The sequence below is a fragment of the Dipteris shenzhenensis genome, chromosome 23 (genome assembly GCF_047967505.1).
Source record: "Dipteris shenzhenensis isolate YYH24624 ecotype China chromosome 23, Dip_SZ_1.0, whole genome shotgun sequence".
Classification (NCBI taxonomy): Eukaryota; Viridiplantae; Streptophyta; class Polypodiopsida; order Gleicheniales; family Dipteridaceae; genus Dipteris; species Dipteris shenzhenensis.
In genome coordinates, this window is record NC_141618.1 from 4,109,013 (window position 1) to 4,132,688 (window position 23,676).

Below are 23,676 nucleotides of genomic sequence, written 5' to 3' on the forward strand. Positions count from 1 at the left end.
GCAACAGAACACTAGGAGAACCCCTCTAGATCTGCCACGTCATTTTGTCCAAACAAAATACACAATTGTAGCATACTGCCCACTGAGTCAACGAGAACAATTCTTGGCTCGAGGTCTTTCCTAAAAGCCTACCTTGATCAATGATTCCCCTTGCTCCTGATTGGCAAGTCTCGCTACCACAAACAAGCAAGGAATCCTCCATCTGAATTCGGAAAGCCAACTGGCAGCACCTGCCTCATGCTACTAAAAGGCTGGAGTATACGTCGGCATGGCAGTAACATTGGCCAACAGGTTACTTGGCCCCTCACCATTCTTTTGGGGACATTGCCGCCAATAATGACCTTTCTTGACACATCGGTTACACGTACAGGATGCCTTGAGTGCTTCTCGTTCCTTAGCTATCAACTGCTTTCGGCCTTTCTGCTCAGCTCAAAGCCTCAAGCTGACTCTCATAGGTGCGATCTACAAATCGCTCCTCCTGGTCAAGCACCATCGAGACCAATTCCTACTAAGTCAACTCATTCATCTTGCCACTTGTGATCAAGGACGAATAGAAGGCCCCACACTGAGAGGATAGCTAGGATAGGAGAGTTATGGCCATGTCCTCAGACAATATCGGTTTCCCTACCTAGAGGATATCCTGCTGAAGTTCTTGTAACTTGTTGATGCGGTCCCTCATCGATGAAGACTTATTTGGATCCAACAACCTCATCTGGACCCTCTTCATGGGAGAGGTTCGATTATACAGGGACAGCAAGTGCTCCCATATACTCTTGGCCACTGTCATGTGCTTCACGTGATTAATCACCTGAGGAGTACCGTTAAGGGAAAGAAACGAACTTACACTTGCATTGACATGGTCCCAGAGCTGAGACAAGGTCTCGACCTCCTTCTACTCCAGGATGCCAAGATTGGACACAAAGGGATCTGGTCTAGCAACGCCTATCAATATGAAATCTACAAGATCATATGACTGTAACACAGACTCCATCATGACCCGCCAGACATCGTAATTGAGCCCATCAAGCTGACAGTCAACCGAGAACGTGGGCAAAACTAGAATTCTAGTCTTGTTCTCTGCCATCTCGGACAAAGTCGCCATGTCGAGGAGAAAGCTCAGCTGCAAGAGGTGGATGGGATAGACAGTGATAGAAGGTGGAAGAAAGGAGAGGGCTGGAGAAGAGGCTGACGGGGCTGGCAGCCCAATGTACCTTCACGCCTCGCTATCCGTCCATCGGGAACACCTCTTTATTATCTGAAACACCCTTCAAAGTCACCCCTTGCTAGGCACCCAAACAGTCCACACCTCGCACACGCTTCTCAAAGACACCTCCGAACAGCACCCTAAACCCCCTCTCTGTGTCCTAGCTCAACACTCGCTCCACTCCCGTGGCTCTGATACCATGTGAGAAGTGCAGCAGAAATGAACAGAGAGAGAGAACACGCATCACACACACCCCACACCGAGAGGGAGAGAAGGAAACAAGAGAACTGCAAGTCATATCTAGCAAAAGCCCCTCTAAACCTGGGGGGAAACGTCTGCACAACAGGCTGCTCAAGAGCCGGGAACGCTGCTCAACAACCTCCACAACTCAAATGAACAAGGATGGAAGAACTGCTCCACCCCAGGGCTGGAAGGACTACTCCAGAAGACGCTTGGAAGAACTGCTCCAAGGGGCTGGTCCACGTGTGGAAGAACTGCTCCACCCGAAGATGAAAACAAGGAGGAAAGGGGGGGCTTATATATAGGCAGCCTCCCCCTCCCTAGTCCATGTAGAAGGGGGGCCGACCCCCTACTGTAGGGGCCGACCAGCCTAGGTGAGCCGACCCACCCCTAGGGCTGCCCACAGCCCTATAAAGAGGGCTCACCCCCAGCCTATGGGGGGCTGCTCTCCAGCCAAGGTGGCCAACCTGCCAGTCAGCCCACCCCCTGCTCCAAAGCCTTTATCTAGGTCCTATAAGAGGCACCTCCAGGAGCTGTCCCATGGCAGCACAACAGGGCTGACATACCTGCACAGATCCACACCCCTCCCGGATCCTCCATGGCCATCGTGGCAGCACATGGAAGAGGCACTGGATAGCCACACATTACTTCCCTCTATCCTACTCTGTCCTCACGGGGGAGGGGGGGGGGGGGGGGGGGGGGGGGCACACCCACAACAAGGCCCTCTCTCCAGACTGACCTATCCTCAAACTGGGCTGGCACACCCACAAGCACTAGCCCTCTCTCACAGGTGACATCAGGAGATGCTGACCTCTGACAAGCATACCAGTGTGCATCAGAACAATGATGATGAGCACCAAGGAGGCATGATACAATACAAGGTAGACAGCCATAGGGTTGGCCATGTGAGCACAATGGAGAGCAAGAGTGAGAGTGAGCAAACGTAAGTGTACAGAATAGAATAGTGGAATGCAGTGAGTACAAAGAAAGAGTGAGGGGTTTTGTCTAAGTGACAAAACCCTATCCTATCCACTAACCGTAGGTAGGGATTGGACTGTGGTAAGGGGGAAAAACCTCAAAGAGGGAAAAGTGCCCCTAACCTACTTATTACAATACATTGGCCACTGCCTAGAATATGATAATAATTCTAACACATCCCCTGCAGTGCCAATGTGGTGTACAAGGTCGTGATCAATCACCAAAAGGAGATAAGTTTAGGACACTGCGAAATGCCTCAAACTTCTCACGTGGAAGTGCTTTGGTGAAGATGTCTGCAACATTGTCATGTGTTGACACATAGATCATACTGATCTCCCCTGCATGCAACTTCTCTCTGACATAATGATAATGAATCTCAATGTGCTTCGTGCTAGCATGAAACACAGGATTCTTTGCTGCTATAGCACTCTGACTATCAGTGAGAATGGGAGAAGGACCTCCAATAAGAGACGAAGATCAGCAAACAAACGTCGCAGCCAAGCACATTCAACTGTTGATGTGAAAGCTGCCCTGTACTCAGCTTCACATGAGGAAGTAGCCACTATAGATTGCTTCTTGCTCAACCAAGAAATGCAAGCTTTGCCCAAAAAGAAACAATTACCACTAGTGGACTGCCTAGTATCATAGTCTGAGCCCAATCTGAATCACTGTAAGCATGCATCTGCAAGTCACCCCCCCTGGGAAACATCAAGCCATAAGACTTTGTGCCTTGTAAATAACGGAAGATGCGTCTTTGGGCTGTGCATATACCTGCTCACTTGAGATATTGCATCGGGCCTAGTATTGCACAAATAGATGAGGCATCCAACAGCCTGGCTGTAAAGTGTGACATCCACTAATTCACCTACATCATACATAGTAAGCTTCAGCCCCGGCTCCATGGGAGTGGCTATAGGCTTATAATCATGCATGTTGAACCTATCCAAGAGCTTTTGCACATACTTGGATTGAGACATAACGATGTCATGCTTGTCTTGTATAAACTGGATCCCCAAATAAAAATTTAACATGCCCAAATCTGTCATGTCAAATTCAGCTTTGAAATCTGCAATTATTTCCTCATTTGACCCTGTGAGCAGCATGTCATCTACATAAAGATTGGTGACCAAAATATCCCCCCCATCCTTCTTGATGTAGAGGGTGCTTTCCGTGGGACTATTATGTAACCCCTTACGTGCCAAGAATGCATCGATCTTGGCATACCATGCATGTGAAGCTTGTTTTAGTCTATAAGGATTTGTTTAGCTTGCAAACCTAAAGTGCATTACCAGAAGTTCAAATCCAGGAGGTTGTTTGACATAAATCTCTTCCTGCAAGTCTCTATTAAGGAAAGCTGTTTTTATGTCCAACTGATGGACATTCCAAACAAAATTTGCAGCCATGGCAATAATTGACGTTATGGTGATCATCCGGGATGTAGGAGCAAAAGTCTCCTCATAATCTATGCCCTTCCTCTATGCATAGCCTTTAGCAACCAGCCTTGCCTTGTACTTGTCAATGGACCCATCTGGCTTCTGTTTCACTTTGTAAACCCACTTGGTACCAATGGCATGCTTACCTGGTGGCAAATCCACAACATCCCAAGTCTAATTTTTCTCAATGGAACTACATCAATAAGAGTACCTGCATAAGTCAGGTTCTTCTTCATCAAGAAGAGTACCTGCATAAGCTGTCTCAACTGAAAGAGTCCCCCTTGCATGCCTTACTGCACTACGAGTCCTGCCAGGCAATGGTGCCTCAAGCCTACTCTCCTTGAGAGACTGTAGCAACCAAAACTGTTTTGGCTGCATGTATTTCTTGAATCTCTTGCCCAACAACTTCATCCACACCCTGTGGAGGAACAAAATCAGCATGTGGCTGAATCGGGGCATGTGGATCAAGAGGAGACTGCTGTAAATTCTGATTTTCAGCATGAGCCTCAGCTGAGGAACTAAATGCTATAGGAAGCATCCCCTCAAAAACATCATCTGAAGAAGCTGGAATAGTAAATTCAGCATGTGTATGTGCTGAATTCTCGGAAAAAATAACATCTCTACTCACAAAAATCTTGCGAGAAGCAAGATTGTAGAGACGATAGCCTTTGCTTTGTGCACTATACCCAACAAAAATGCATTTAAGAACAACTTGTGTCGAAACTCCACAGGCACGTGGGCATATGCAACACAACCAAAAACTCTGACGTGATCCATTGAAGGCTTTCTACCATGCCATGCCTCATAGAAAGTGATTGTCTTCAAAGCCTTTGTGGGAGCCCGATTCAAAACATAATTTACACACATGAGGCCTTCGAGCCAAAACCTATGAGGCAACTTTTTACTAGTGAGCATGCATCTATCCAATGCATCTATCCATCTCCATAAGAGTGCGATTCTTGCGCTCAACTTTGCCATTTTGCTGAGGTGTAAGCCTCACTGTAAGCTGATGCATGATGCCTTTCTCCTTCAAAAATGCCTCAAACTCATGAGACATATACTCCCACCCTCTTTGTGTGCAAAGTGTCTGCACCTTGAGTCCTATCTCATTCTCCACCATAGCCACAAAGTGTTTGAAATGCATAAACACTTCTGATTTTGCCTTAAGACCATAGACCCAAGTATAATTGGTGAAGTCATCTATGAATGTAACATAATAGAGATAACCACCAAAAGTAGGTGTCCTCATGGGACCGCAGACATCACTGTGTATGAGCTGCAATTTACGTGTAGCTCTCACTACACCATCCTTCTTAAAAGGAAATCTATGCATCTTGCCAAGGATGCAACCCTCACATGCATGAGAAGGAGGTGACTCCAAAAAAGGCAATGCATCAACCATAGCATGCTTCTGAAGTGTCATTAAGCTGCCATAGCTCCTGTGCCCATACCTGGCATGCCATAACTCCGCATTCTGTATCACAGCAGTGGGAGTGCTCACTGAAAGTGCAAGATCGGATCTTTTCTCATATATATCAAGCTGAAAAAGACCCCGATACAAAGTGTCAGACAACATCAAAGCATAGTCATTTTCTTTGTCTCTGACTGCACACTTAGCATCATCGAATATAACCTGAAATCCTCCTCTATTAAGAGAGGACACTGAAAGCAATTTTTTCTTTATACCTGGCACATAAAGAACATCTGAAATTCTGAAATCTATGCCATCAGTGGAGGTGAGGACGATGTCCCCCACTCCACACACTGAATAAGAATAATTATTTCCACAAGTCACCTTCTTTTTAGTAGGTGGAGGATGCAGAGATGCAAAAAGACTCTTCTTAGAAGTGATGTGCTTAGAAGCACCACTATCAAAATACCATGTATTCAGTGTCTCATTGACATTGAGAGAGCATGCATCCTTTGAAGGATCATAACTACAAGTCAAGAAAGCATATGGATCATCCTCAATAGAGGCCGCAGTATCTTAACTATCCACTGAAAAATCTGAAATGCAAGACAAAAAGGCATAGTGTTCTTCCACAAAGTTGGTTGTAACATCTCCCCCATCATGTGCATTAGGAGCTGATGCATCTGACACAACCATACCTGAATTCCTTTTCTTTTCTTTAACTATGCGCTTCTTGCATTCACCAATGTAATGACCTGGCTTCTTGCAGTAGTGACAAATGGCCTTCTTCGTAGGCTTATCTGCATCACCTTTAGCCTTATAAGAGGGCTGTCCTGAATCGATGTGTGGGCTGATTGGCATGTTGCTTTTGCTATCCTTTTCCCTTGGGCTTAAACTTAGAAAGCATGGCATGCTTGCTAGCCCATGTTGCCATATTTCTTCTGGTCTACTCTTCCTAAAGCAGAACTCCTACCAACTCGTGAAAAGAGGAGGGATTGCTACCCTCCCTTAATGACAAATTCAGCGAGGTGTGGAAACCAAGATAAGACTCAGGAAGAGAATTCAGAGTGGTGGTAATCATCTCTGAATCCGGAATAACTTTATCTATATTCAGCAACTGCTCCCTCGAATCCTAAAGCTTTGTGAGGTGAGCATTCCTGGAATCTCCCTCATCCATATGCGTATGAGATAGCTCTCTCTTCAGGAAGGAAACTCTTGCATCATTTCTTGCTGCAAACATACTCTCTAATATCTCCCAAGCTGCCTTTAACGTCTTGCATCACCGAATGTGAGGAATAATGAACCTCTTGACAAAAAGAGAAATTACAGATAGAGCTTGTGCATCTCTAGAATCCCATCTTTTCTGCTATGCTGTGGGAGCCACTGGAGCAACAGCTGCTCCAATTACTTGTGCTGCATTTTGACCTCTACCCCTGCCTCTAGCTGTAGGAGTGACAGGTGTAGCCACAGAATCTAGCCTTGCCTCATCTCCATTGACATAGTCCCAAAGATGTCTGCCAACCAAGATGTTGCGAACCATAAAACTCCACAAGGAGTAGTTGGTGCCATCCAAATTATCCTCTTGTGTGAGGACTCCAAACACCTCATTGGGGTTGTTCTGAGCCATTTTTGCCAGATAAACTCAAAAAACACAACAAACTAGACAAGTAAAATGCGCAACCAAAGTTTGCCAAAAAAAATCTGTCCACAGTGACAAATATTGTCACAGCCTATCAAAGGGTTAAAATGCACCACAATACTCTGCAAATGCCCAAAAATTTGCAAAGTAAATCTGCAAAAAGTGGCAAAAGTCTGCAAATTGACTCACACTAAGTCCAAAACTGCTTGCAAATCTCCCAAATGGTCTTTCAACTGCCAAATTGCATCCGAATGCCAAAAGCCCTAATTTCTTCGAAGAAATTGCATCCAAAAGAGGGCAAATTAACTGAAAGCCCCAAAAACGCCTGAATTGCAGCTCAAAACCAAAAGCCCCACATTTTGGGTTGAAATTGAGCAAATGTCACTCAAATTTCAAGTCTCCTGCAAAAGCCCCAATATTTCCACCTGCTAGAAAGAAATGCCTGCTAGAGTCCACAGCCAAACAATGGCTTAATGCACAAATGCCTGCAAATGGACCCTGCCAAAAAGAACAGACACCTTCAACTTGTACGTAAGGCACAGATCTACGGAGCGCTGCACTGTACGGACACCCACACGACCTATTGTGCGGACGACTGGCGTAGTCTAGTATGGAATGCCTTGTCAACTGTATGAAATGCACTACGGAACCGAAAGTACGGAACCTACAGTACAGTACGACTGACAGTGCGGTGTATGAAAGCAACAGAATAGTGCTGCTGACCGTACTGTTGTACGAACGGGCTGACAGATGGCGGCACTGATGCAGAATGTGACGTGCAGAACCGTACAACGGTACAAGCAGGCAATACGGAATCCGTACAGTCGTACGGACTGTACAGAATGGGCTGGAGCTGGAAGCAGTTGTGTAGCAGGAGCAAGAGCAAGGAGAACCCGCTCTGATACCAAATGTGAGCACAATGGAGAGCAAGAGTGAGAGTGAGCAAACGTAAGTGTACTGAATAGAATAGTGGAATGAAGTGAGTACAAAGAAAGAGTGAGGGGTTTCGTCTAAGTGACAAAACCCTATCCTATCCACTAACCGTACTTAGGGATTGGACTATGGTTAGGGGGAAAAACCTCAAAGAGGGAAAAGTGCCCCTAACCTACTTATTACAATACATTGGCCATTGCCTCGAATATGATAATAATTCTAACAGGCCAGCCATTGTTCTTTCTTTCTGAGTTGGAAAAGAACAGCAAGTCGTGGATTGGAGAGCTATGGCATACCAATGTGCATCTGAACAATGATGTCGAGCACCAAGGAGGCATGATACAATAGAAGTAGACAGCCATAGGGTTGGCCAGCCAGTGTTCTTTTGTTATTTGTTTCATTCTTTTAAAGAGCACTAAAAATGCATCAATGCCCCTGATATTGGTGGTATCTCGAGTCTATTCAACCAAGTAGACAGGCTGCCAACAAAAGAATAGGCAACTCATCAATCTTGTGGCACCGATTCCCTGTCCACAATCTGCTAATAACCACGTCCCTAAACGTAAATAAAGCCTGTCAAACTCTACCTATCAGGGTAGAAAGCTTCTGTTTAAGTACCATTCTCAGTTCACCAGTTCCTCAAAGGTCCTAAACCCAAACTCACTTGTAAGACTTCACCTCCTGAGTATGGTGGACTAAAAATGTGAGCAAGCAGCTGAGTTTCTTCAACCATTGTATATTCAGGCTAAAATAGCTCCCAAGCCCCAGGTGCTTACTATCCTTAAGACTTTTAAAACTACTTGTGGATGAAAAGATAGCTTGTGCGACACATTCAATGGCCTGCATATATGCCTCGATCAAGGTGAAAAAACCAACAAAATCCCCATTAGGGGATAAGGTACTAGGGAGAGGAGAGGGATGAAAAGGGAGCGAAGGTGGAAGAGGAGAGGGCTGAGAAGGGGGCGAGAAGGATGAAAGGGAGAGATAATTTACGTAAGTGGGGAGGGGCACAATAATTTGGGAGCCAGAGGGGGAGTAAACTGAGTGGGAGGGTTATAAATCGACATAATAGCAGGTATACACAGCGGAAGACTAATAGAGACCAGGGACTCACACAGCGGTGTTAGATATGTGGAATCCAAAACTTCTTTCCTAACAGATTTGTGCAGTAAGTTAATGACCTATGCACAGGAGAGAGGTGGACCAACAAAACTCATATTTCCATCCTCAATGGCCACAATACAAAAGTAATGCCCAATGTGACACCCTCTAGTAGCAGAGTGCTATCAAGATGTGCAACCCCTATACATAAACAAAACAACTGTTCTCCTACCTCCATGGCACTCCCAAAACACTCCGCCTGCATGCTCCCTCTGAGCTTAGGTGGGCCTCATTGTCGGGCCCCACAAACACACCTTCAAGCTGACCTCCCAGACAGCAACAAAATAAGGCAGTGCTTGACCTGGATGCTTGGCCTCCTCGCTGCTCTAGAACACAGCCAATGATGAGGCCCAAGCTCCCCCTTTGATCTGTCCTCCTTGCTGCCCTGAAAGTCAGCCTAGGATGAAGTCCTCTGTGTAGCTCTTTGTCAGCTCCAAACAGCCACCTCCCTTGATCCAGACATAGTCCTTGAGGTAGGCTCTCTTCAGCCCCAATCTGCCCAACATCTTTGAAAGAATGAACTATGAGCCCTCGAGAGGCTAGGGCCATAGGCCCCCCAAAATACCCGACCAGATCTGGCCAACCCCCCAGTCTGAATATCTCACTCCAAGCTACCAAAAGAAAGAGAACAAAACGGTAGAACGAGGCAATAGGTAAGGAGTAAGCAAGTAAGCAAGCAGAGAACAAATTAAAGCAGGCAACAAGCGAAGATCCAGCAAGCAAGCAAACAGGTGGCGATGAAAATGAGCATCTGCTGCCCAAGAACCTCAGTCAATGGCAGCGGAGCTCATAAGCAAGCTCGTGTACCTCAACCCGACGCCATAGTTGGAGCTCATAAAAGCTCTGGATATTGAAATCTACTAGAAAGCATGGCAAGCATCTACTAGGCATGAAGAGCAACTGGTTCTTTGTTGAGACTGACAAGGAAGCCAGTCGATTTTGGGTAATGCGTCAGCTTTCCTACCAGTCATGACTGAGCTTTGGCTTCTAAAGTATGGACCTTTAGCCGGATTCCTTGTTTTTTTAAACGCAGGAAAAGCAACGAGCATGATGTTGATTCTAGCATGTTGGTGGACGTACGGAGGAGATAGATTGTAGAAGCAGACAAGGCATGTATTCGAGAGGGCGGAAATAGATCCCGAGGCAAACTCTGCAGCTGAAAGGGCTGAGAAAGAAGCAAAATAAGTGAGCAAAATTAGGGTGTAGGCTGCCCATTGAGTAGAGGATTGCTCCAAGGATGAGAGACAGTAGGACTACGAAGGGGAAGGAAGACAAGGCGTTTGCAATCACGAACACTGCAACTCCGTAGTGGTGAAGATCTTCAGTAATTCATGGGAGCAGATGGTTGCGGACTGTCTATAGTAGCAGAGGATTGACGATTATCTGCAAATTTATGAGAATTGAGGTTTTCCTAATCTTTCTACATTCTCTCCTCCACAGGCCTGGCGATCTTTTGGTGCTTGCTTGTGCACAAGGCCTAGACAAGTTGTTGATTGGCTCTATGGAATGCATTCTTGGAATCAATGGATACAATATCTGGCATGTTTCGCTCAGCTGGACGGAAAGTAAGAGCTTCTACACTACTGAATAGGAAGATACTGAGTAGGCAAAATAGACAAATGCACCAAGACATCGCTCAAACCTTCACCTTTCGACAGCTAGCTCAAGAAGATGGTAGATTTGATTCGGAGGTTATCCACAGGCATCTGGCAATCTTTTGAGGTTTTCCCTAGTCTTTTCCCCATCCACAAGCGTCTAGCGATCTTCACGAGGCTTACTTAAATTGACGAGGTTACGTGCTAAAGGATCGATGAATGCATCCCAGCTTCGATTGACTTTACAGCTCCGAATTCGGTCGAGAGCATGGTAAAACCAGACCAAAAATCCAATAAATGCTCGTCATCTCTTCTACAAGTCCCATTCAGCCAACGACCTTCTCCTTTGCAGCAACTTACCTTTCGGCCACTCGAATGGAGCGTTCAGACGTAGTGAACCCTCGGTGATAGATAGCGGGTGCGCACGTTCCTACGGGCATGGAGCGTTCGCAAGAGACTCCATGAATATGCTTTGAGAGAAGGGTGTCATCGGCTGCAAGCTGCTGTAACCATAAAGTCTTTAGCAATGTCCTCCTCCTCCCTCGTCTCTCTCTGCCAGCACTTCCTCCACCCCCATGTGAGCCGTCTATTGTAGAGCACTGCAAGAAAATCCATCAATTCGATTCAAGGATCAAAAGAAGAAGAAGATCATTGATGGATCGCGAGACAAACACTCGTGAGGACTGAGCCTTTCATTTACAATGAGGATGGTTGTGTTGAGAGCTGCAATCAAGACAACCTTTCGTTTACAATGAGGAGTATTGGTTTACAATGAGGAGGAACAATACTCATAGGAGTTGGCAAAGAGGACACTAGGCCACTTGGTAGAAAAAATCCAAAGGAAGAGATTATGCCCTTCATGTGCTTGCAAAAAATCCAAAGTACATATACTCCAGGAACACACTCAAGAGGTCATACTACGAGCCAATAGGCCACCTTTACGAGTGAAATGGTAGCCATTATATGAAGATTATAGATTTCACTACAAAGCACAACGATTGGCATAGACTTCAAATCAATCTATTTTTGTAGATGCCTTCCATAAATTTCAAGATTAGATTGGGTCCATGGATTCTTTGGTCGCATAACTAATTTGGAAAACTTTCATGCTCACGAGATGCTAATTCCTGCATTATGATTTTCAGGGTACTATGTGCTACAACTGTCTAAGTTAGTTTACGAAAGGAACATGAAAGAAGTATTCAATCCAACGATCAACCATGAAGGATTCATGGGTAAGTTCTGCAAACTCTTCCCTGAGTTATATCGTAGCCAGAACCTAGACAGTTAATGAGTCAACCTCTATGGAATTGTTTGGCCAGAGCAGTTTCAGATTTTCCGTCGAAAGAAGTCCATCCACTTTACATACGATAAGTTAGGTGATTGTCTAAACTAGCATTAGTTTGCATTGCTTGCGCGGAGCTGCTTGAAGCTCGTAAAGTTTGGGAACCATCATGAGAATGAACAATATTCTTGACAATCCTAGATGGCTTCCTCAATGCATCATCAGAGTTTTCTGAATAGCTTCAAGCAAGGGGAATCGATCCTTTGCAGACCTTGGCGCTATAAATTTTGCGAGACAATAGCAAGACTACAGGAGAGGAGTTAAGCCCTTCCCGCATAGACTAAACTAATTGTGTGCACTCTGCAACCCAACGCCAGGAGATTCGGCATCAACAACAATAGCTCCAAAAGTCAACAATAAATTGGTCCCAAAAGGATTTCTTCTAGCAATGTCTTTTTTTAGTTTAGTAGCAAATGTATCCTCCAAGTTTTGGCTTTCAATCCAATGATCCACCTGCTAATTTATATCTAAAGTATTGATAAAAGCTATGTTTCACAAGTGGGGAGATTACATTCAAACGAGAGAAATTGGCGCATCTCCAATGATGGAATACGTCTTGTGAAGAAGAGGTAGACCCCACCTCAAACCAGGCGCTCTAGCTTGGCGGGCATGATGTCCTCCAATTGGATCTCACAGCATGCAAAGTGTTTCTTGCCCGATTCAAACAATGCTTTGCTGTCCATTTCTTTGGCTCACTGGATGATATGAGCATGCAGTAGCTTCAATGCCTCGTCTGGTTCCAGAGGGGAAAAGCCTACTCTATATTTAGATATCAATACGTTTGCAAACGAGGGGGGGGAAGTGGCAACACTCTTCTCGTGACTTGCGAATCCCTCGAACTCCGAGGCAGAGTCATCACTACCACTTTGCCAAATTTGATTTTAGCACCCTCATGTGCTTTGCTTGTTTTCTATTTATGGGCGCAAGTTAACATGGGAGTCGTACGAAAGATGTAGGCTTTATGGCCAATATGCAGAAATACGATTACGGCAACTGACAGCTAGGGAATATGCCAGTATCTTATCCATTCGCGAGACTCCGGAGATGTAGGTAGTAAACATTAGCATGTAGACCTCCCCTAGCCAGCCCAAGAGATGAGTGCCTCGGCGTTAATATTCTCGATGTTATCTCAACACCCAAGGGCCCATTCCCTTGGATTATAACTCTTTGGGGAAGGAAGCACGCCGCCTCCCTGCCCACACTATGTGTGGTTATAATAAATATATATTATATGTTATCATATAAATATTTTCAATTGCTCGTCAATTCAAAATTACTTGCTTTCAATCTGAAATCTTACAACATTCCTCTCTTTTCATGGATGTTATCAATGCGAGGAAGCAAGGAAATCCAAGATGGGAAGGATGATGACACCTTTGTTCATATGGTTGTGGTCCATGTGACAATATTGCATAGACTGCAACGAGGATCGGTTTGTTATAGATCATCGCCTTATTCATGTATTTGTTGGACTTCAGCTTCAAATATATGCACATCACAAAATCAATATAAATTACCACCCTTGATATTTATGTCCACCATTTTAATCATTGGCTTTTTTCCCTAAAAAATTTGATATAATGCTAGGATTCAGCTTCAATTTCAAGTTAGTAGTTATGTGCTCCACGATGGAAAGACTGCCTGCCGCAAATCTAGTTCGATATTATATGCCCCAAGTAATGCATCTCTCCCAGGAAGAATTCACTTTTCTTGCTGTTTACATAGAGCAGGTGATTTCTTAGCTCTAAAAATACTGCAGCAAGATGTTCCTTGTGCTCTTCTTCGGACTTAGAAAAGACGATAATGTCACCGCAGAAGGTACCAGTGAACTGTCTGTAGGGTTGGAAGATACAATCCATCATCCTATTGAAAGTAGCTGGGGCATTAGTTAATCCAAAACACATCACCAGTTACTTGTACAACCCAAAAGTAGTGCAGAACGCTGTCTTATGCACATTCTGAGGCTGTATCCTCACTTATTGATAGCCACTCTTTAAGTCTATCTTGCTGAAAACTGAAGCCCCATTTAACTGATCCAGCAAATCATCAATGCGTGGAATAGGGAATCTATTCTTGATGGTCATTTTATTTAGTGCACGGTAACCAACGCACATACAGAATGAACCATCTTTCTTCTGTACCAGCAATACAGGAGAGAAAAAAGGAGAAGAATTGGCCTAAATCAGCCCCTTGGACAACAAGTCCTGCACCTAAGCCATAATCTCCTCTCACTGAGTTGCACTAACTCTGTATGGGGGCCTATTGGGTGGCTCACTGCCACGAATGAGTTCTATGCCATGATCTTCCTTAGCAAAGCACACATCGCCATGGCACCAATTAATCGTTAGCGCTTTTGGATGCAAATAAACTATAGACTAATCCTAGTCACTTGTGGGCATCCCCACTGAACAAAACACGTCAGCACATATACTTTTAATTCTCTGACTGATCGGAGTCAACCTTCTTGTTCATAATTAAGGGTTTTGACCAATGGTCAAGGCGCCTTAATTATAAACAGGTCTCTCCAACTGAAGTTGGCACATCTCTGGCATAAGCCTAATCTTATTGACCGAAGTCAATACTCTCTAACCAGGGTCAGCACTTTAGTTGCTTGGTTAACCGTGGTGAAGCCAGATCTTCCTAACCGAGGTTGAGTATCTTTGACCGAAGTCAAGACTTTGACCAAATGAAAGTAACTCTTTGAACATAATTTAATAAAAGAACTCATTAATTATAATCAATAAATGGTCAAATTATGCTTTGACTTTGGAATATTTACAACCTGTGACAGGAGTAACACGCTTGTCGGGTGAATCTGACTTAGTGTCCTCGACCCGAGACTTACTTTTATTCTTGGACTAACAATCCTTGGCCAATGCCTCTCTTCCCACGTGCATAGCACCTTTCCCTTCCTTTCTTTTGTACTACTGCGTATGCCTCACCACCATCATGAGACTTCTTCATCTTGCCCTGAGATACGAGAACCAAATCCTCCTCTATGAGAAGGGAGCATAAGTCATCGAAATCCAAAGTTACACGAAACGTTTCTAAGCAAGAAACATGGTGGTTCAAAAACATTTTTGAAACACCGTTTGAATTAATAGGGAATGGGAAGGATAGGCTGAATAAAGTACATTTTTTATCACATACAATTATTGGATAGCACCAACCAATCAATGGTCAAGCAATTGGATTCTTGGAGGGCATGGAATAGATGATCCTTGAAGATGTGATTCGTACAGTACAATGACGATCAATTGTCACCCGTGCAGATTGTCTACTGAGACATCCGCCTTCGTTATGCACCGACCATGCATTAGGAATGGCTGCATAAGACTACCTTTAGTTCTAGACCATAGCGTTACCCCTACAAAGTGACAGCCCTCATGAATGAATCACTCGCATAGAGATCCTCCAGTTTGGACCACACCTTCAAAGCGTCGGTCAAGGTATGCACTACTGGAGAGACCTCTTTCAAAATGGTCCGCACCATCGCAGAATGTGTAACATGTGGGGACTAGCTATGCGGAAAACATATATGGACATACAAAAAGAACTCAAGCATGAGAGATACAAGAGATCTACGTATCATACTGATGGCGCAAATGCCCTGACTATTATTTTATATGCTTGCCAAATCGGCATACGAACCGACTGCAGAACTATCTACTGCTGTACGACTGCTTGCAGGGAGCAAAAGGGTGCATGAACTGTGCTGCAAAAGCCTGCAAATTCGGCAACTGCATGCCCAAAATGGGGGTTGGACTGCCCTTATATAGGGCTGGCCTCTGGTCGACTTGGCCGACCAGGCTGGTCTATTTGACCGACCTGGCCAGGCCGATCTAACTGACCATCGAACCAACCGATATAGGCAGCCCCCCTGCCTAGTCGGCTATGCAACATGAGGGCCGACCCCTAGTAGTAGGGCCGACCAGCCTAGCTGGGCCAACCCACCACTAGGGCTGCACATGGCCCTATAAAGAGGGCACACCCCACCCAAAAATAGGGGCTGTATACAGCCAAGGTGGCTGACCTGCAGGTCGGCCCACCCTCTGCTCTCCAGCCCCCACATGGGGTGCCTATAAGGCACATCCATGGCAGCCCCTCAGGGCAGATCTGGCCATACTCCTCAACACCCCTCCTGGGAACCTCCATGGCCACCGTGGCACTGCATGGGCCCGCAAGGGGCACTGGAAAGCAACACCAACCTACTCTCACGGGGGCAGGTACACCCACAACACGCCCTCTCTCTAAACTACCTTCACTCACTGGGCGAGCACACCCACAAGCAAGGCCCTCTCTCTCTAGGTGACATTAGGAGATGATGACCTCTAACAATCCCACCATGCTACTACTAAGAAATTCTGATCCTTGGGTGGTATGGCACTCGAATAGGCTCCTGGAAATATGAACTGTATGTTGTCCTCGTGAGCTGTTGAGGATTGACCTGGCTATTGATGCAAAGGCACTGTACTCTGGAAGTCCAATGGCATGAAACTCGCTACCAACTGTTGGCATGCATTCTCCCCATTGCGGAACATCCACCAACATAAAAATGCTGGTGCTACTCAAGGAAGTGCTGGGGTAACGACAAAGTCACTAACAACCAAACGTGGAAACTCCAGGATATTCACATGCACTCCTGGGCACTATGGTACTCCTGCGGAGAGAAAAAGCTGAAATGCACATGCCTGCTCTGCTGGCGTGATAATTGTTGAGAGTAAAAACTCTGCCACCCTCCTAAAATCTGGAATTGTGGATGGAAATGTCTCTCAAAGAACCTGAGTGATGCCAGGAACTGCGGAAACTGTAGCTGTCTCTTTGAGAAACTCCGAGAGAGATGGAACTATGGATGTCTCTCCAAGGAGCTGAGTGGCGATTGGCACTGCAGAGCACCCCTCCAAGGAGGAGACTGTACTAGATGCTCTCTGAACGAACAGAGGAGCTATTGGACACCCCTCTAATGGATCAATTGAATGGGATGCTGCCTAAAAGAACTGTGAGATGTCCAAAACTGCTACGAACACCTGAATGACTGGTATGCCTCTCGAAGGGAGTGAGAGATGGCCAGCACCATTTCTTCCTGACGAGATACTGGGACTGAGCATGTCCCCTTGAGGTAATGAGGAAGTACTAAGGCTGATGAGCACACCTCTGATGAATCGACCAAACTGTTGTCAACACCAAGGGAACTGCCGGTATAGACACAAGTCACTGCTACTACTGGTGGCTCGCGATCTAAGGGAGAGGACACTGTATGACTAACCTCCCAAAGTGCAAGACACAATAATGGAAAGGCCTCGTCAATCTACCGGTATAGACACAAGTCACTGCTACGGCTAGTGGCTCGCGATCTGAGGGAGAGGACATTGTATGACTAACCTCCCAAAGTGCAAGACACAATAATGGAAAGGCCTCGTCAACCTCTTTGTTGACTGATACTACAAGTGCTGCCTCTCAAAAACACTGAGGAAGGGGAGCTGCAGAGGGAGCTGCATGACTATCCTCACGGACAGCCGAGGAATCGTCAACCTCCGTACTGATAATAGCTATACCTACGACTGCAGTTATGAGGGTACTCCCTCCTGCTAGGCCTGACACTGGTCTAGCAAACTCCTAAGACACCCTCTCCTACTGAGCATCACGGCCAATGAGACTAGAAATTGAGCCCTCTAGTCCTGAACACTCTTGATGAGAAGGTGAAATGTGAGTCATGCCCACTAAAACTAATGTGGCCAACTGAGCTTCAAGGGTGGAAGCCCGATAGGAACCGATCAGAGCTCATGAAGAGGCCTGATGGGTGGAAGACCCATCACACCTAGCTGTGAAAACCATCTACTCCCCTGCTAAAGCTGATCCAACGCACTGACCTCCCAGGGTGGAAGACCCAGAGGAGCTAACTGAACATGATAAAGCTGATGGACGAGTAAAAGATCCATCCGACGTAACTGCATGAATTGACTGATCCTCTCAGGTGGAAACTCCAAGAGAATAAGCTGCTGAAGCTGGATGATCCCCGTGGGTGGTAGACCCAAGAGTCTCATCATTTGGGTGTGCGGAATGAGCTCAGCTGGCCCCGGGGATGGAAGACCCCAGAGAGCACGCTGTGAAAATGGCTGCACTACCCCCATGGGTAGAAGACCATGAGGCACTGCATGCAGCTATTGTGGAAACTGCATGGTCCCCTGGATTGGTAGACACAAGGGAAACCATGCTGCAAAATAGTCCACTGAACTCTGCTCGGAGATAGAAGACTCCTGAGCAGATAAAGGACTTCCTGTTGATGCACGGTCTGTGGATATTGTGAAAGAGGAGAGGAACTGTGAGCAGGCCATGAGAAACTGCTAGTGCTGTAAAAGCATCTGCTCTCGGTCTAGCCTGCACTTGATCTCATATGCTGCCAAGTTGACACGACATCTAGATCGATGCGAGGCCGCCTCAAGGCGTTCCTGTTCCAACAGAGCACCGAAAACAATCCAATGTCATTGCATTCTCCTTTGTCTTATTGTCCTGCTCGGGCCGCTCAAAAAAGAGCCTCTTCTGCTCAAGGAGATGATCCTGCTTCCCGAATGCTTGCTTGAGAGCTGCTCTATTGGACTGGTCCATGATGAAAGACTGGTAAACCCCTCAACTGCTGCAACACTGACTGCCTAAGGAAAAAAAAATCCTCCTAACCTTGCCCCACAAGGTGTAAACGCATATGGGTGAAGATGGGAGCCGGCCCTATATGTACGATGAAGGTTGGGAGGGAGAGGCTAATGGAGTATGGAGCTACCACTAGTCCGGGGTAGGGACAAAATAAACACTGCTGTAAGGACTCCTTCCAACCTACTTCAAATCAGAAGGAACCATACTGCTCCCTCCTCTGCTAACTGAGTCCCCATAACTAAGCTCTGCTGCTAGGACTCCTTCCAACCTACTTCAGATCAGAAGGAACATACTGCTCTGATACCAAAGTAGCATGCGGGGACTAGCTGTGCGGAAAACATAGATGAACATACAAGGAGAACTCAAGCATGAGAGATACAAGAGATCTACCTAACTATAGTACACTGCTTTATTCATACTGATGGCGCAAATGCCCTGACTACTCTTGTACATGCTTGCCAAATCAGCATACGAACTGATTGCAGAACTAACTACTGCTGTACGGCTGCTTGCATGGAGTAAAAGGCCGCATGGACTATGCTGGAAAAGCCTGCAAATTGGGCGGCTGCACACCCCAAATGGGGACTGGACTGCCCTTATATAGGGCTGGCCTCTGACCGACTTGGCCGACCAGGCCAGTTGATCTGAATGACCTGGCCAGGCTGACCTGGTTGACCATGTGGTCGGACCAGCCGACCCAACCAGACCAGCCTTCAAGGGCTGGTGCCGGCCCACCCAGCTGGGTCCCAAACAGGGTTGCTGGGGGTCTAGCCAGGTGTCACTGCTACAGCTTTGACCCTCGTGCATGTTACAAAATGTGCCTTGGAGTCGTACTTCTCCCCATCTTGTAATTCTTCCAGAAAAGCATCCTCGTGGCCCGCATCCCAATCGATCGAGCTCCGTGGACGCTCGGGCTTTCTCTTGAATCCCAAAGGCCCTTGTGAAGAACCAAAGTTTCATATTCAGCCGACCTGTGGGCATAATTTGTGCGGTCGAGCTTGTCCTCCTTACTCATACATAGGGTCCCATGGAACTGCTCCGACCTCACACATCTCTGTTGAGCCTGAAAGAAAACAGCCCTCAGGGCGGAGAAGAAGAGAGGGAAGGTGGGAAAGAAGAGGCTGCCTTGCTGCTGTCTCCGACAAACTGCGGACCTCTTAGGCTGTCCACGTCTTGGGCAGGCTTCTCCGAACTTTGTAACCTCCCACGCCTTGGGCAGGGTGCTCCAAACAGCCTCCTATGCCTTCGGCCTTAGATCACCTTATCCCAGGCTCTCCAAACACTGATTAGCCACTCGATTTCCCTTCAGATCTGTGTCACACAGATGGGACTACACCAGCTCCAATCTCTTACAGTCCCTAGTCAACCTCACGCTTTGATACCATGTGAACGAACTGCACGTGCGGAAGCATGTGAAAGAGAGAGAGAGAGAGAGAGAGAATTTGACAAGAGTTATGCAAAGGCAACTGTATATATCCAGGAATGCAACCTCAGCCAGGAGGAATACAAGTGAGGAAAAGAGGACCCAAGTGACCATGAACAAGTTAGGGAAAGAGGAGCCAAGTGACGAAGTACAAGTGTGAGAGGGGGGGGCTGTATATAGGCCCCATTCCAGTCTGGTCGGCCTGACCTGACCAGCAGGTTGGCCTGACCTGACCCAAACAGGGTCAGGTTAGGTCAGTTTGAGCCGACCAGGCGGATCGGGTGACCCGACCTGGTTGGGTGCCCAAACTCAGCCCCAACCCTGCCCTGACCTTGGGCCTAGGTGGCCTTTACCAGCCAGCCTTACCCAGGCCACCAACCAGGCTGTAGTCTGCTGGCAAATATGCTCAGGTTCCTCCCCCCCCCCCCTCCAAAAAACAATATGTGCCTATCCTTTCTCTGGGCGGGCACACCAACAAAGAAGCCCTCTCTTTCTACACATGAGATGACATAAACTTAACAGTCACATAGTCAGCCTGCTCAAAGGAGCCATGTGGCTTGCTAATAGGCATTCAACTTGACTCATCAGCCACCCTTTAGTTGCCAGCCTGTTCGTCCCTTGTTTGGATACCTACTGGCTTCCTGAATTCCCTCCTGTAAATGGTGTCCATCTTTAGCCCGATTATTAGTGATCAGCATTTGCCGCACACGTGCATGCATGTGTGTGTGTACATATTTGGAAAAGGTAAGAAATAAAATCAAGATCATGAAAATTCTGCAAGTGCGTGTGTGCATGCGTGTGACCGAGCCCGAGAGAGAGAGAGAGAATATTAATACTTAAACAACTTCGTCACAAAACCTATGGGACAGTCAGAACAAAAACTTTATGAAGATTTACTTGCTGCAGCCAGGGATTATTAATTACATTAAAATGCGTCCATGGAGACAGTAAGTTCAGGCAAGAGTGATTGATTACTTCTGGTCGTAGATAGACTAGTACAGTTTCTTCATCGTACTTGGTCCAGCCATGTGCTCAGGTGTGCACGGTTTATATATTAAGGTAGGGGTACATGCTTTCAGCATTATGTAGACATGCAGAGAACATGGGAATAAGTTTGCATGGAAACAAATGCCTAGTCGTATGTATTAGGCCTGTGTATACGTTTATTAGAGGAATTTTGCTGCTATGGAAAGCACGTTCTCACTGTACTGATCCAAAAGTCTCTGTGAAGTCTATCCTTTCTTACCCTTCGGTAACTAATTACTTGTCAATTGATCCATCTGCTTTGACTTTGACCAGCGATTAAGAATCGAATAGTTCGTGTCTAATTAGACGTCCGTGAAGAAGGTCGACGTATCCATATGCGATTTCACGTTCGCATTGTTTACTGGGGGTTAAAGCGTAGAAGTACTGCGCACGACATTAACCACGTTCAAATTGAATAAATTCTTTCTTTTCTTCGCGGCAAAACGCGTAATGAGATGGGCCCATTAATAAGCCCGAGCGGGCTTACCCGTTATACCTTTGGAGTAGTTCGCAATTCCAAATAGACCACATTCTCCGCCGCAAAGTCTTCAACGACCTGAGCCAACGGAACAAAGTCTATCAGCCACTAACCGTTCACGTCTCACCAGGCAGCACGTTGAGTGGAAACATATTTACCTCTTTGGTGATCCTGGAGATGGTATTATGCTCGGTGGTAATTAAGTGGATCAAGTCAAAGAGCTTGAAGCACTCCGAAAGGGAACGATCCTCTGGGAATGCGTCGAGCGTTTGAGACAAGCTGATAAGCGTAAGGAGGTAGAAGCGAATTGAAATGTGAAAAGAACTCACTCATGCAACTGAGAATCCGCGAGTATCCAGAGCAGAATTGTACCCTTCATGATGATAGTCTCAACGTCTGAGAGAACGATAAGACCTTTGTTGCTCAAGTCAGCGGCAAGCTCGCTGCAAAGACAAAGACGGGCAAAACGAGCTGAGCATAAATGTTCTTCGAAAAGCGGGAAGGCAGGAAACACATTGCAATGTGTGGAGAAGAAGGGGGGGGGGGGAGAAATGGCAAGGAAAGGAAGGGGGAGGAGCGCACAGGAGGGTGGAGGAGCGGATGGAGCCATTGAGGTGAGCGTGGAGCTCGATCTTGGGCAAAGAGCGGCACCAGGGAAGCCAAGATTGAACAGCTTCTTCATCAACATCGTCATGGCGATGCTTACAGTCCGCCATAGCTGCTGCTTCTCTTCTTCTTCTTCTTCCTTCTTCTTCTTCTAACTTCTTCTTCTGTGCATGTTTATCTGTCCACCAAAACCGGGAAACCGCCATAGCTTGCTACACCATACCACCTTCCTTTCTAATCCATACCAGCTTTCCCTTACCTTACCCTTTCCCATCCTAACCCCCTCTTCGAGTTTCTTATTCTCCTTGGTTTTTTTTTTTTTGCCCTTTTACCCTCACCTCATTCCAATTCTTACCCTCTTCACGTTTCTCGCTCAACAATAGCCCTCGTGATGAAACTCGCCTTCCAGACCCCAAGCGAAATTAAGGATTCTGATTCCCGAAAACTACTCAGTCCTAATCTCGACATATCCTAATGCCCCGCCTCTCTCTCTCTCTCTCTCTCTCTCTCTCTCTCTCTCCTTTCTACCCTTCCACACTACACATCTCAGGCAAGCCTTATGAATGATTTATGAGCATTCATCTTGTTTTACCTTGCTAAGATATTGCCAAATGCACCCTTGCCCACTTTACAATAGGTGGGCAACAATAATAGGATGCCATAACGGTCATGCCATTCACCTTGTTATCATCCGCATGGGCCTCATAGCACATTTACCTTGACAATAACAAGGGCTCCTCCCTAGCTTTTGGCACAATCCGTTGACCCGTGTGCCATTATCTTTCCTACATTGATGCTCGATCGCCTCCTACCAATAATCTAATGCATGGGCCCTTATTGAACGGATGGCACATTCAACATAGGTACGATGATCAATTCCCAACACTAGCGTCACTTGGCCAGATTCCATAATCTTTCCCATATCAGCACAATCCTCTACATCTTGCCCACACTTTACAACATTTCCCTCATAGAGAAAGTATCGGGACGTGGCTAAAGACAACAAGGATGACATCCCTAGCTCTAGGTTAGGTCGCCATGTTGTACGCATGCTTCTTATTTCTTTCAAAGCAACGTGCTATCATTGTAGACGCAATGGAGTCACCATCTTCCAACCTAAGCACATCCACGAAGATTGATAAAACGATAACTTCAATGACTATAGATGATATGTAGCTAGGTTAGAAAATATGATGGCATTGTTGATTTTTCTTCGTATTGTCACTCGTCTTAAAATTGGCTTATTTATTCATGATATAGTAGCCCTCTCATTCCTTGGAGATTTCTCTTACCTTCCTAAGTTGCGATGTGTGCATACATTCTGTCCCCCCAATGATAAGCTCCATAAGAAACAAGGTGCACGAGATTCCTTGGACGCATCCTTCTATACACGAGCCTACCTAGCAATTGTTTCTCTCTCCATATTCTTTTTCACTACCAAACATTGGGTGTTGCCCTTCACTAGCAAACATAGATGTTATGTTGACTTGGAAAGATCCTAAGACATGCATGCATAAAAACATGATGTGTACTCCTTGTAGTCCCTTGGGATAATG

General features: G+C 46.1%; 1 protein-coding gene across 2 annotated transcripts in view; it reads right to left on the bottom strand.

The window, feature by feature from the left end:
* The window catches only part of LOC147886883 (adenosine/AMP deaminase family protein), a 43,132-nt gene extending 20,877 nt beyond the window's left edge, over positions 1-22,255 (bottom strand). For both annotated transcript variants that reach the window (XM_087394350.1, XM_087394351.1), the window contains exons 1-4: positions 22,097-22,255; positions 21,887-21,957; positions 21,673-21,764; positions 21,533-21,592 (exon numbers count right to left, since the gene is read on the bottom strand). In XM_087394350.1, coding sequence (XP_087250476.1) covers positions 21,533-21,592; positions 21,673-21,764; positions 21,887-21,957; positions 22,097-22,230 — 357 coding nt within the window. In that variant the 5' untranslated portion in view covers positions 22,231-22,255. The remainder of the gene's footprint in view (positions 1-21,532; positions 21,593-21,672; positions 21,765-21,886; positions 21,958-22,096) is intronic.
* Between the last annotated feature and the right edge of the window lie 1,421 nt (positions 22,256-23,676).